This window comes from Halictus rubicundus, chromosome 17 (genome assembly GCF_050948215.1).
Source record: "Halictus rubicundus isolate RS-2024b chromosome 17, iyHalRubi1_principal, whole genome shotgun sequence".
NCBI classification, from domain to species: domain Eukaryota; kingdom Metazoa; phylum Arthropoda; class Insecta; order Hymenoptera; family Halictidae; genus Halictus; species Halictus rubicundus.
This window is the reverse complement of record NC_135165.1, coordinates 7,968,909-7,980,971: the sequence shown is the minus strand read 5'-3', so window position 1 is coordinate 7,980,971 and position 12,063 is coordinate 7,968,909. Positions and strand designations below refer to the sequence as shown.

The following is a 12,063-nucleotide window of genomic DNA, read 5'->3' as shown; positions in this document are numbered from 1 at the left end:
GCACGCGCGTCCGTTTTAATTGCCGTGTGCTACACGTTCCTGTACCCCCGGGGTTGGACACACATACGATTTACGCAACCACACGCACCGTGGATCGTCTAGATCGGCGTTTCGATCGTTTCGTATCGCCGCGGCGCATGCAAAGCAGCGATCCTCGATCCACCGGAGCGCTGTGGTTAATGTCCCGTTTGATTGGTCGACTCTCCTCCGATCGACGACGATCGATCAAGAGATCAAGGCCAGCGCGGCCGATCGCCGATCGATCGGTTTTTCGTTGCCTCGGATAACGATCGTTTCCGTGATCCACTTATTCGCCACCTTTCCTGCGCGTCGACCCTCAATAATTACCTAATTATTATCCAATCTCATGCCGTTTTTTATAAACAAACACGGACTTTGCTCGCCCAATAGACCTAAACCGTAATGCCGATTCTTCCTATGCGAATGATCATTCGACTATGAATTACACGCATTCTTAACAGTTCTTGTTTTCATGCTATCTGCAGGAAAATGTTTCAGAGAAGACCAATGAGATTTTCGTCTTCTTTCATTCTTTCGTTCGGTATAGAGCTAATGTTAGCATAAGGAAGTTCCTCTTTTGATAATAAAATAAAGTAGGACATAAATGTTTCTGTACATGCATGGAAATATGTTGTAAACCTATAATTAATGGTGGAGGATGTTGTTCTGTCTGTGTGTGAGTGGGAATTGTAGCGGATTATGTATTAACGGTTGAGAGACTTTTGTGTGTCTGTTTTCAGCTAAATAGGCCAATATTTGATTCATTGATTTAGGATGAGTCGATCAATCTTCAATGAGTTAAACGAGGTTTTCGATTTATCGAGGGTTTGTGAAAGAATCGAAGAATTCGACAGGATTCCCTACTCTGATTTATTTGAGAAGTTATAAAAAACCAAGGTTTCTTTAAGGGTAAAAAATTCTCTAAAAAATTTTTAATGAAAGCCCTGTTCCCTGGTTCGCCCATTTAAAACTAGGCAGAAGCTTTATTGTTACAGTTAACAGAATGCGTTCCAATCACTATAACCTGGCTGCTTCACTAGCGCGAGTAGGTATTATCAATGATAGCCAGTGCAAATGCAATCAGGACTGCGAAACCCTTGATCATATAATATGGCAATGCGAATTGTATAATCCACAAAGACGCAAGCTAACAAATGCCCTACTTAGTATGGGCCTTCAACTGCCTCTTAATGTAGGCACACTCATAGCGAAGCCAAATATTGAAGCTTGTCTTAGTATTCATTCTTTTTTCAAAAATTGCAATCTACATATTTAGTCTTAACAGACATTGTTATTGTATTCACTTGTATTATTATTATATTCTTCTTGTTTTATTTCTGCATTCTATATTATTCTACCCACTTATATTATTCCTGTAAAGCGAAATAATCTCAGAAGGGTTTCAAATGCTTAATAAAAAAAAAAAAAATTCGACAGGAATGTCAAAATTTTTCGAAGCAGAAGACTACGATTTAATGGCAGGTCATTAGATCATCAGATCATGATTTCTGCGGTGTCGGCTGTGAATCGAGAGTAGGTAAAGAAGCTCCTGTGAAATTTGATAGATCATGATAAATTGTGGCCTTTTCTTCTAGAAGCTGCGCGAATTCGAAGAAAGTAACGCGCGGCTGCGACGGTCGAGAGAGACTTGTTCAGCGGCGATGACAAGGTTTCCCGGTCGAGGCTCGTCGTAAAGGCGCGGAAACAGTAACTCTGATTTAGCCTCGTAACGGGAAGATCGTATCTCGGGCCGCGCTCCATCCAAAAGAAAACGGCAATTATTATTTACTCGGCGGGCCGCCGTGCCGCGCCGCGCCGCGGACGTTGTTATGCTGTTTCTCGGAAGATTGAACGGCGCTCCGCTCGGGACGCGCTGGATAACAGATTAACGAGAGATACGAGGTGTTTCACGGTCGATGATTCCGCTCCTAATCGATTATGTATTTTTGACCGGGTTCCCACCCGTGATCGAAGCTTTTCGTATCGGCCGGGTGGATCACACCAGCCCGCCCAACGAAAACGCCGCGATACTCTCTCGATTTCCCATAAACGAACGGGGCAATCAGCCTTTTAATACGATACCGAGAGGAATAATCTGGCCGTCAGATCGATCCACGTTTTCCGCCTTTGTCGATCGCTCATGCGCGAACGTTACCCGCGATCTTTCTTTCGCGTTCCCCTTTCCCGTGCAATCGTATCCTCTTTTTTACGCTGCGATCGCCAGATGGTGCGAAACGAGACATTTCAGATTCTATTAACGTCTATTGAATTTCTGTACGGTTGCTGTCTGTAGAGAGCCACTCCTCAGATTCGTTTACAGTCCGTTGCGCTAATATTCGGACACTTAAAAAGACCATGACGTTTTCAAGATTTTTTCCAGATACTAGTAGAATTAGATTCCTAACCGAAGGGAAACAATGTTTTGGAGAAAATTGCAATTCGTCGGAATCGTGGTGAAAATTTTCAAGGTTGCATTTTACAACTTTTTTATCTGAGTCCATATTGAAAATTTAAAAAATACGTTTTGTAAATCTGTATGAATTGTATATGTGTACGTTCTGAAAATTTCGTCAAAATCGGTCAACGTTGCAATGAGATACAAACGCTTAAAAATGGAAATCACCGTTTTAAAATGCTTACAATATATATGACTGACACACATTTGAAACATTGACAATTTTCTCCGCGATTCTGCCCAATTGCAACTTTTCAACTTTGTTTCGCGTCGGCTAGGAAACCAACGTAATATCCCGAAAAAATTTAAATAATTTTGGTCCAATCTTAAGAAAGTTATGGTCCTTTTAAAAGTGCTCGAATATTACTATGACAGACTGGAAATGTGCTACTGGAAAATTTCTGTTGTTTCTGTGGAAGAATCAATTGTTTCAGATACGTTGTAATTCGAGTACTGATTGAAATTGTAATACTTAATGACGGGATTAACGAATGATGCAAAACGAGACGTTTATGAGTCTATTAATGATCGTCGTATTCCTGAAGCTGCGTGATTGCTTTCTGTGGAAGTTTATTTATTAGATTCATTCCTAAACGTGTTGAGTTACAGTAAATTTATTTCTGTTATTTTATTAAGTCGTAGTTCTTAATTCTGGGCGGTTGAATGAGTCGAAACAAGACACTTCGTATTAATATTGAAACGTCAAATCTATACAAAATTCATGAAACTTATTTGTATGAGCGTTATGTTACAATGAAATGTTGCCTTTGAATTTCAGTGAATTCGTTCATATAATATATGCAACAAAAGCAAATCAATTTAATTTTTTGGTAATTCGATTATCAGTCTACGTTAAGATCTGTCGTGGGTGAGCTTTCTATTCAAGTCTTAATTTTTTAAGAATTGTCTGACGATAATGATTGCATGACAATCCGGAAATTCACTTTTGTAGAACTGTGAAATTATGCAATCGACAAGAAAAATATTGTCTTTCGTTTATAAAGGATTGAACTTGAGCTCCTTAGCTGTTGTTCCAGGACAAGGAAGTATATTATAAAATGTTTCTCTGTGCAACCACGATTTGGAAAGTTAAAGTGTTTACTGCATGCAACGTGTACTTGCAACGTTCCAATTCTCGTGGCAGAGTAGTACAATTTTCGCGTGACAGTTGTGATTTTACATTCTACGCGAGACATCCACGCGAACATCTTCTATCTTCCTTCTAAGAGAAGATCGCAATGTGTAATATTAAACTCGAAAGAAAATTATTTAACCTCTTTCTCGTCTTCTTCGGTGTACACCATAAAGCGTACACCTACTGTTATAAGCTAGCACAATCGTGTTTCACAATGATTGATTTCTGAATCGAACGGCAACAGCGAAAGTGTTAAATCTGTATCGAACTCCCAGTAGATTGAACCATCCATGGCCAGACGCGCACGCCGACTGTCTCGGAATCAATCTACTCGAAGGAGACCAACATGTGTCGGTTCGGCATGACTTTCTCAAAACCTGAGCCACTCAAAAATACGAACGAAAAATTCTTTACACGATATATACATACATCAAAATAATATTGCGAAACATTTAAAGGACGAAAGGAAAAAATATATTCATTTGTCAAATAATGATAAGTATTCTGCGGATTTGTTACATTCATGACAAAACTGGCTAGCTCGAATGCAAGATAGAAAGAACATTTAAAGAGTATAAAAATGTATTATTATTTACAATTATTAAGGAAAGAAATAAATGTTTATGTTGCTCTTGCAATGAATTCAGAATGTTTTTATTTTCTATAAAAATCCGCAGTCTAAGCTCAGTGTGAACCATCAGAACCTGAAGAGTTCCAAGAGTTCAAACTATTCAAGCAAATAAAAATCAAAAGAAATACATCCTCTAAATTTCTCACGACCCCTAACGGTGAGACACAGTAAAAATTCCCTCAAAGACGACAGAAGACATCGTCCGACAGAAAGAAACGAATGAAATTCGTTCATCCGAATCACAGAAACCGACGAGGAAGCCCGGAAGGTTGGTTGGTACGTTTTCAGCTCGTAGCTCGTCCCGCAAAGCAACTAGAGCGTCGTGAATAAAAAGTAATCACTTACAATCTAATCTTCCAGTCGGTCCTGGTGGCAGCCATGGCTCCGTGGATCCTCGCGACCTTCGTCGTGGCCCTCTCGGAAAAACCAGTCCCTGGAAACTCACTGGAGCGTTCTCTCTCACGAATCACAGTGCACACTGTTCTCCCGTCGAAAACGAAAGCGGCGATGGTTACGTGATAAAATGGTCCGCGTGCGTTCAAGAGTAGGATTATCCCGTTCACCACCGGTCGCGGACAGTCCACTTAGGCTCTCGTCACCGGGATGAGACACTTCCAGGAGAGGAAGCAATCTTTATTTTCTCGGAAAACCAACGGTGCAGTTGGACCGGGCGCGGTTTGTTAAAATAGTCAGTTGTTTGTTCAAAATTATTCCCGCGTAGGAATCGAAGACGCGGTTAGGTGTGGACACAGAGAAACTCGCGATGACCGTTCGCGAATGTATGACAGCTCTAGGTAGCTGTCTGCTCTGGCTTCCTGTGCGTGGTGCACGAAAATGGAGCAACGTGCGTTCTGTGCCACTGTTCTCCGTTCTCCGTAACACTCTGCCAGGATATCCGCGCGTGGCTGCTCGTCTTCCACGGCCGCGAAAGGTGGGAAGATGAGGAGGAGGAGGACGAAGAGTAGTAGAAATAGAAGAGGTTACTCTCCTGGCGGTGGAGGCGGTGAAGGTAGTGTGCTGGTGGAAGTGGTGACGACGGTGGTGGCGATGGTGGAGGTGGTGGTGATGGTGATGGTGGTGGTGGTGGTGGAGGTGGTGGTGGTGGTGGTGTTGGTGGTGGAGGTGGTGGTGGTGGTGGTGGTGGTGATGGAGGTGGTGGTGGTGGTGGTGGTGGTGGTGGGTACTCGTGAGAGGATCCTCGCCGTGTGGAGTACTAAGCCGTAATGACATGGTCTAGGAGATGCCAGTCAGTTTTGTAATAACGCCCGTAAAAAGTGAATTTCCAGCCGAGGTGGGGAAACACGCCTAGGGCCAATCCGAGAACCTTCCAGTTCGACACAGCGGCCAATCGGAGCGCGACATTTCAGAGCACACGGGATTCTTCGACATTTTTTGGTTTTGGTCGCACTTTTGCTGGGACGGACCGTTCCTCGGATTTTTGAGGATCGACTGAACGATATGAGAAGGGGATAAGGCTGCGATAGTCGGAATGTTTCCAGGATCTTGAAATGTGGGACCAAAAATTGGAACCGCGGGCTATGGGCCATTTTTTCCTGGAGCCGGTCTTTGAATTTTTGAGAATGAACTCGACGAAACGAGACTCGCAACGTAGAGGATTACACGAAGACAAGAATTTTCTAGGATCTTGAACACTGGGTCCAAAAGTCCTTCGGTCCATTTTTTGGGAGAACGTTGGAGAGGAAGATTGTAAAGTATAGACTGACAAAGATAGATAGTGTTTTCTATGCATTCAGGCGGAGTAAAACATAACACGGTATACACATTAAAAGAAAAGGATAATTATTTTCAGTAATCAGTAATTCAGTTATTTTTGTAAACGATGCATAAAAATTTTATTTCGCATAAAGATCCGCAGTCCAGTGTTACACCTCATCACACAAGTCTCGTATAACACCACGGAATAGTAAATCGGATCACGGAGAAACGATCTCTAGTTCGCATTGATGCACGCTGGTGACGGGTATTATTATAATCTGTGGGCGCGATATATACGGTGCAGGGATCAATGCCACAATAACTTCTTCTTTATTGCATAACAGTAACTTACTTCTTTCGGTCACGGTGAATGCCGTCGTACGCCTCTCTTTAGTCCTCGTTACTTCATTTATCACTGGGGATCGCTGGCGTGGCCCGTGGCCCGTGGCTTTCTGCTTTTCGTGCCTGGACTACTTTGCGCAATTGAGCGCAAGGACGCATCCGAACCTATAAAATTATCGCTGAATTGCTGATCCGAAGATTTATGACGATTTATGCCCGTTTACGACGATTGAACTTCTTGTAAAGCGTTTATATTCACATTAATGACCATTTTACTTTGGTTTCGAACAAGTTCTTAGCAGCCCAGTGTAATAAATGTATTAGTCGTTGCATTTTTGTCTTTAGGCAAAATCATCGGAAATGGTACTGGCAAAATAAATGGCCAGGCAATAAATGGCATATATGGTCTCTGTTTGATTTGGCAAAAACATACAAAATAATTGTTTAATCGTTTCGAGGACTTCTTTAGCCAGTAAAATAAATGTATGACATATTTTACTTGCAGTAAAGTTATTCACATCCTGATTTGAAAAAATTTATAAAATTGCTTTTTAATTGCTTTCTTAGTCATTGAATTAAGTATATACTTCATTCCAATTTTCATAAAACGGTCTACGAAAATGGCACCTGCAGGACGATTCACAGTCTGATTTGGAAAAAATGTATGAAATTGTTGTTCAATCGTCTTAGAACTTCTTCTGGCAGTGAAATAAATGTATGTTTCATTCTAACATCTTTTAAAATGGTTTTTAATACCATCGCATTATTGACCGAGTAAATAAAACACTTTCTAACCGTTTCATTCCTGTAATGATGAAACCACAATGGATTATAGTTTTCAAGAACGTACTACACAATCCAGATTCGACTTCGTTAAAAAGTTTTCTAACAGAATAATCTAGAAAATGGTCATTTGTGGCTTGAGAATAAAAAAATTGCGGTAAAAGAGCATGGGGGACCGAACCAGTTTCAAATTCACGGAAAAGCCACTCCAAATTTGACGAGAAGGCACGCGAAGAGCTCCGCCGGCCCGTTTCCAGGAGCAATAAAAAGGGCCATTGTTCAGCAGGAACTACTGTCGCTTCGAGGAGAGCGTTTCCGCGAAGATTCCGTTTCGCACTCGCCTAACGGCACCGGGCGCATCCTCTGCAGGGAAATCGTCGAAGTGTCGGGGCACTGGAAAGAAGAATTCCTATGACAGGCAGCACCGGCGAGCATGACCGTGGAGCGCGGCCGCAAGAAATCATAATTTTTCACGTCGATTTCTCAAGCCGCCGCACCGCGCTCGCCAAGGCCGCTAATTGCTTGGGTTAGGCTCCGCGAGCCGAGTCATTAGTTCGCGATACTTTGCCAGAAGAACTCCGAATCCCCCGTAAAATAAGCCGGCCGGTGTGTTTCGCGATTATAGATCGCGATCCGCTTCTCGGGAAGCTCTGGCCATCGATCCGACCAATTACACCAGCGAAAGAAATCGATTTAGATGCGATCGCTCACTGAACGAGGAATTTGTTGCGACTTGTTTTGATCATTACGCGAATGATTGCTTTGGGAAATTGAGGAAATTCGTTTACAGCTGTGGCGTTAATTAAAAATTTTGTTCTTCTTACCGTAAAGGTCTTGCACTTTTATTTCGTGCCAGCGACATTTATTGAGACCTAAAACAAATCACTTTGGGTAGGCTCAATAATCCTTTTTTATCCTAAACTGGGTTTATTGCTGATCGGATGTGGCTATTTAGTTGATTGAAAGTGGCTGTTCTAGCCTTTTATTTTTATTTCTCTGGTCTTGCACTATTATTTTACTCAGGTGCATTCTCTAGTTATTTTAAACTTCCTTTCTTATTGATAGACAGTAACTATTTTATTGATTATTGAGTGTATCTTTTCAAATGACTAGCAGTCAAACGATCTTTAAGAACATTATTTCAGAAAACTGTTCTTCTCATAAAGAGCACGAGCGGTAATTTTTTCCAGCGGCATTCCTATTCGCAGTAAACGAGAAATGTGATTTCCCAATAAAATAATTGATCATGAAGAGGAAGCCTTTCCGAAAAAGGATCAATTCGAGTCAACGATCCTAGAAGCGAGCACGACCATTCGTCGTCGTTTTATTAGGAAGAGCGTTCGGAAAATGGATAAACTACCGTTGCGGAGAACGTTTCCGCGAAGAGACTGCTTTCGCGTAACGGTCCGCGTACCCACGGAAATTGACAAAATTGTCGACGACTCTATGATGAGGAAACTTCCTCGGTTCGGGCTGTTTCGCCAGCGAGAAGTTATACCGAATAATAAAATCGTGTTACCTTGTTTACCGATGCAGTCGGAGAGCTGTTTTACTGGCCGTCAGGTTGAAAGCGCGCGATTTATTTAGTCTCGTCATTGATTTTCACTTTGCGCAACTGGATTGGGAAGCATTTGTGCAATGTCAGAGCGGTTTCTCACATATCCCAGAGACAGTACGAAGCATATAGTTATGATCTGTGGACAGAGGCTTGTTAGGGGCGAAGATATACGATTCACAGTCACTCAGAAAAATGCGAACCGGAAGCAACGGAGCTGTGTGAAAGGAACAGGCGCCAGGCAAACAAGAATCCCGAATGGGTAACGGAAAACGCATCCAGCGGAATGGACAAAATCGACGATGGGATAACTCACGAGGCAGTTTCGCGGCCGTTGGTGGATGCCACGGGCAGAAGGCACACCACCAACCACCAACCACCACAGGAGAAAAAGAATATCAAGCCTGGGGTTCCGGGTTCGATTCCCAGGACTGACTCGAGAAACGCCGCTTCCTCCGCCGTTACCGATCTAGATTGAGAGAACGAAGCCGCCTACCAGCCAGAAACACGAGCTGGTAGCAATAAATTATTATAGTACGGATGATTTCACGGGCAAGGGTCAAACGAGCCGAACGGAACCGGCTACACGAGCTTCCCGTGGATTATCAAGACGTTGTGTCTCGGATCGGAAGTTTATCCTACCTTCTGCGCCAAGGTCTGTACACTGTCTGCCTCTCTGATCGAACAGGCGATCGCTACACCCACTCTGTGAAACAATTGAGCGGTGCCATGAGAACTGAGACATGTCTCAGACTGATCACTACGCTGCAAATCTTCAAGCGAATTCTCTTTCTAGTATGCTACTTAATATCAGAATTAGGGAAAAATTGTTTGCGTTCGCTAAAAAATTCCTCATTGTGAAAAGAAAAGAATAATTAGACGTTTCTCTGTATTTTATACATCTGCCATAATAATTATTCACTTTATAATAAACGAAAAAATGGCGACATACACTTCATCGAGCAACTCCATCGAACAGACTTCATGAAATTCTTTCTTTAACCAAATTGTAGCATGCTATACTCGGTACAGTGACAGAACAGACCAAGAATAAAATCCTTCGGTGGACAATTTTCCTCCAACCCACAAACAAAAAGTCTCCCAATACCACAACTATAAAATGCACCAAGTACCGAAAAGAAGACGTTACACAAAATAGCGGTTCAATTTTTCCTACAGCCCGATAACCATTGACTGGCAATTTACAAAAGAATGCACGGTAACACAGTGCAGCAATTTCCAGGAGCCTAAACTAGAAAAAAGAACGAAGTGTAACCGATACAATTGGACCAGTCTTCCGTTTTACCAGCTGTACCACAATCTTTTTCCTGCAAGGATGCTGTCGCCAATGAAAATTTCTTCATCTTTGTCTTCGTTACTTTCTGGGTCTCTTCTTGCTCCACTTTCTCTGTCCTTGTCTATCTTCCTCTGTTTATGTATCTCCTTCTTCTTCTTTTAAACAGTGTCCAATGTTCAATGCTGAATGCTCAATGTTCAATATTCAATGTTCAATGCTCAATGTTCAATGACCAATGTTCAATGCTCAACGTTCAATGTTCAATGTTCAATTCTGAATACTGAATGTTCCATGTTCAATATTCAGTGTTTAGTACTCAATGCGCAGGGTTCAATGTTCAATGCTGACTATTCAATATTCAACGTTCAATGTTCAATGCTGATTGCTTCACTGCGGAATAACATATTATATGCTGAAATTGGAATGTTCACTGTTTAATATTCAATGCTGAATGCAATACTGAATATTCAATGTTGAATGCTCAATATTCAATGTTCAATGTTGAACGTTTAGTGTTCAATGCTCAATATTCAATGTTCAATGTTGAACGTTTAGTGTTCAATGTTCAATATTCGATGTCACTGTTCAATATTCAGTGTGCAAAGTTCAATGTTCAATGTTCAATGTTCAATGTTCAATGTTCAATGTTCAATGTTCAATGTAAAATGTAAAATGTAAAATGTGCCGTGTTGAATGTGCAATGTTCAATGTTTAGTGTTCAGTGTTCAGCTTCTCGCTCGGTGTTTCTGCATCGGAAGATTTCGTTCTCTGTCAGTGGTCGTCCTGTTCTTTTTTCCGTTATTGCGTACGCCCACGAGACGATTCGCAATTTGCCGTCACGAACGCCGAGATTGTCAGAGTTGGTGGAGTCGGAAGAGTTGGTAGTTGGCCGTTTTCTTGTCTCCGTTATTATCACAGCGTCCATTGAGCCCGAAACGGGACGGGAGCTCGACAGCTTGGCGAGCCGTGGCCTCTAACATCCAGCGAGAGGTCGATCGAAACCCACGATAGCCCCGTTGACGGTGCATCTTCGCGGGCCGCGCATAATGCAACAGTTACCGAGCTTCGACTCTCCTGCTCGGGGGACCATTGTTCCTCAGCTGTGCGAACTTTCGGGGCCGTCGACGCGTAAAAGCACGATGCACATAGGCCAGCTGTTTAACACGCTAGCCGGAACGACGAAACGCTTCCGAGAGCCTTTCACGGAATGATCGGGACGCTTCCGGGTGCATCCCGATGCAGTCGCACGGGTGCAGATTCGAAGGATTCAATTGGCGTTCGACAAATTCAAGGGTTTTAGGAGCTGTGCAAATTTGAGTACCGATACCGTTTCAGTTAATTTCTGAGCATTAGTAAATCGATAGCGAGTAGTTCTTGATATACTGAACGGTTTGATCGATGTAATTGATTGCGGATCTTGATGCAAAAAAAAGTCTGCATTTGTTATAAGATATAGGAGCTACTTAGCAACATTTTCATTTCTTAAAAAATTTTACTAGATCGAAAGTTAGATATTGATGTTATTCGATTCTTTCAATATTTATGGTGTGCCAAATTACAGCTACTCGTTGTTGTTATAATTGCATCAAATCCACAGTCTATGCATTATACTTGGTCGATTAATTGGTAAAATTAATTTGAAAGCACCTCGGATGATTATCACAAGAGATTCAATTGGTTTGCAACTGATCTGAAGGCTTGATCAACTGCTGAAGTTTTCAGACGAAGTTACCGTTCTTTTGACTTAATTGTTGTGCATTAAAGAATTTATAACATGTCCCTCGTATAATACTGATTGGATCGATCGATTACAATTGTTTATATTTGGTCAATTAATTGGTAAAATTAATTCTAAAACATCATAGACGATGATGGCAAAAGATATGATTGATTTGCACCAGACTCGATGATTCTACCAGCGGTCTCGACTTCCAGACGAAGTTTGCCTTCCCACCACGTAAATCCTAGTAGCACATTTTCCATGTAGCATTGAACGAGCCGAAGCTGTCGATCGATTATACTTGAACGTTCTACCTTGCCAGACATCGGATAAAGCGGGATTGGAAGCCGGAGGTTGTAGGTATTCTCGTCAGGAAGTAGTAATTCCATTAAAGAGACCGTATTGACG

General features: G+C 42.0%; 1 protein-coding gene across 1 annotated transcript in view; it reads right to left on the bottom strand.

Annotated features, from left to right (window-relative positions):
- LOC143362439 (uncharacterized) overlaps positions 1-5,112 on the bottom strand; it is a 114,204-nt gene extending 109,092 nt beyond the window's left edge. The window contains exon 1 of the mRNA XM_076802609.1: positions 4,588-5,112. Within this exon, the coding sequence (XP_076658724.1) occupies positions 4,588-4,622 (35 nt within the window). The 5' untranslated portion in view covers positions 4,623-5,112. The remainder of the gene's footprint in view (positions 1-4,587) is intronic.
- Between the last annotated feature and the right edge of the window lie 6,951 nt (positions 5,113-12,063).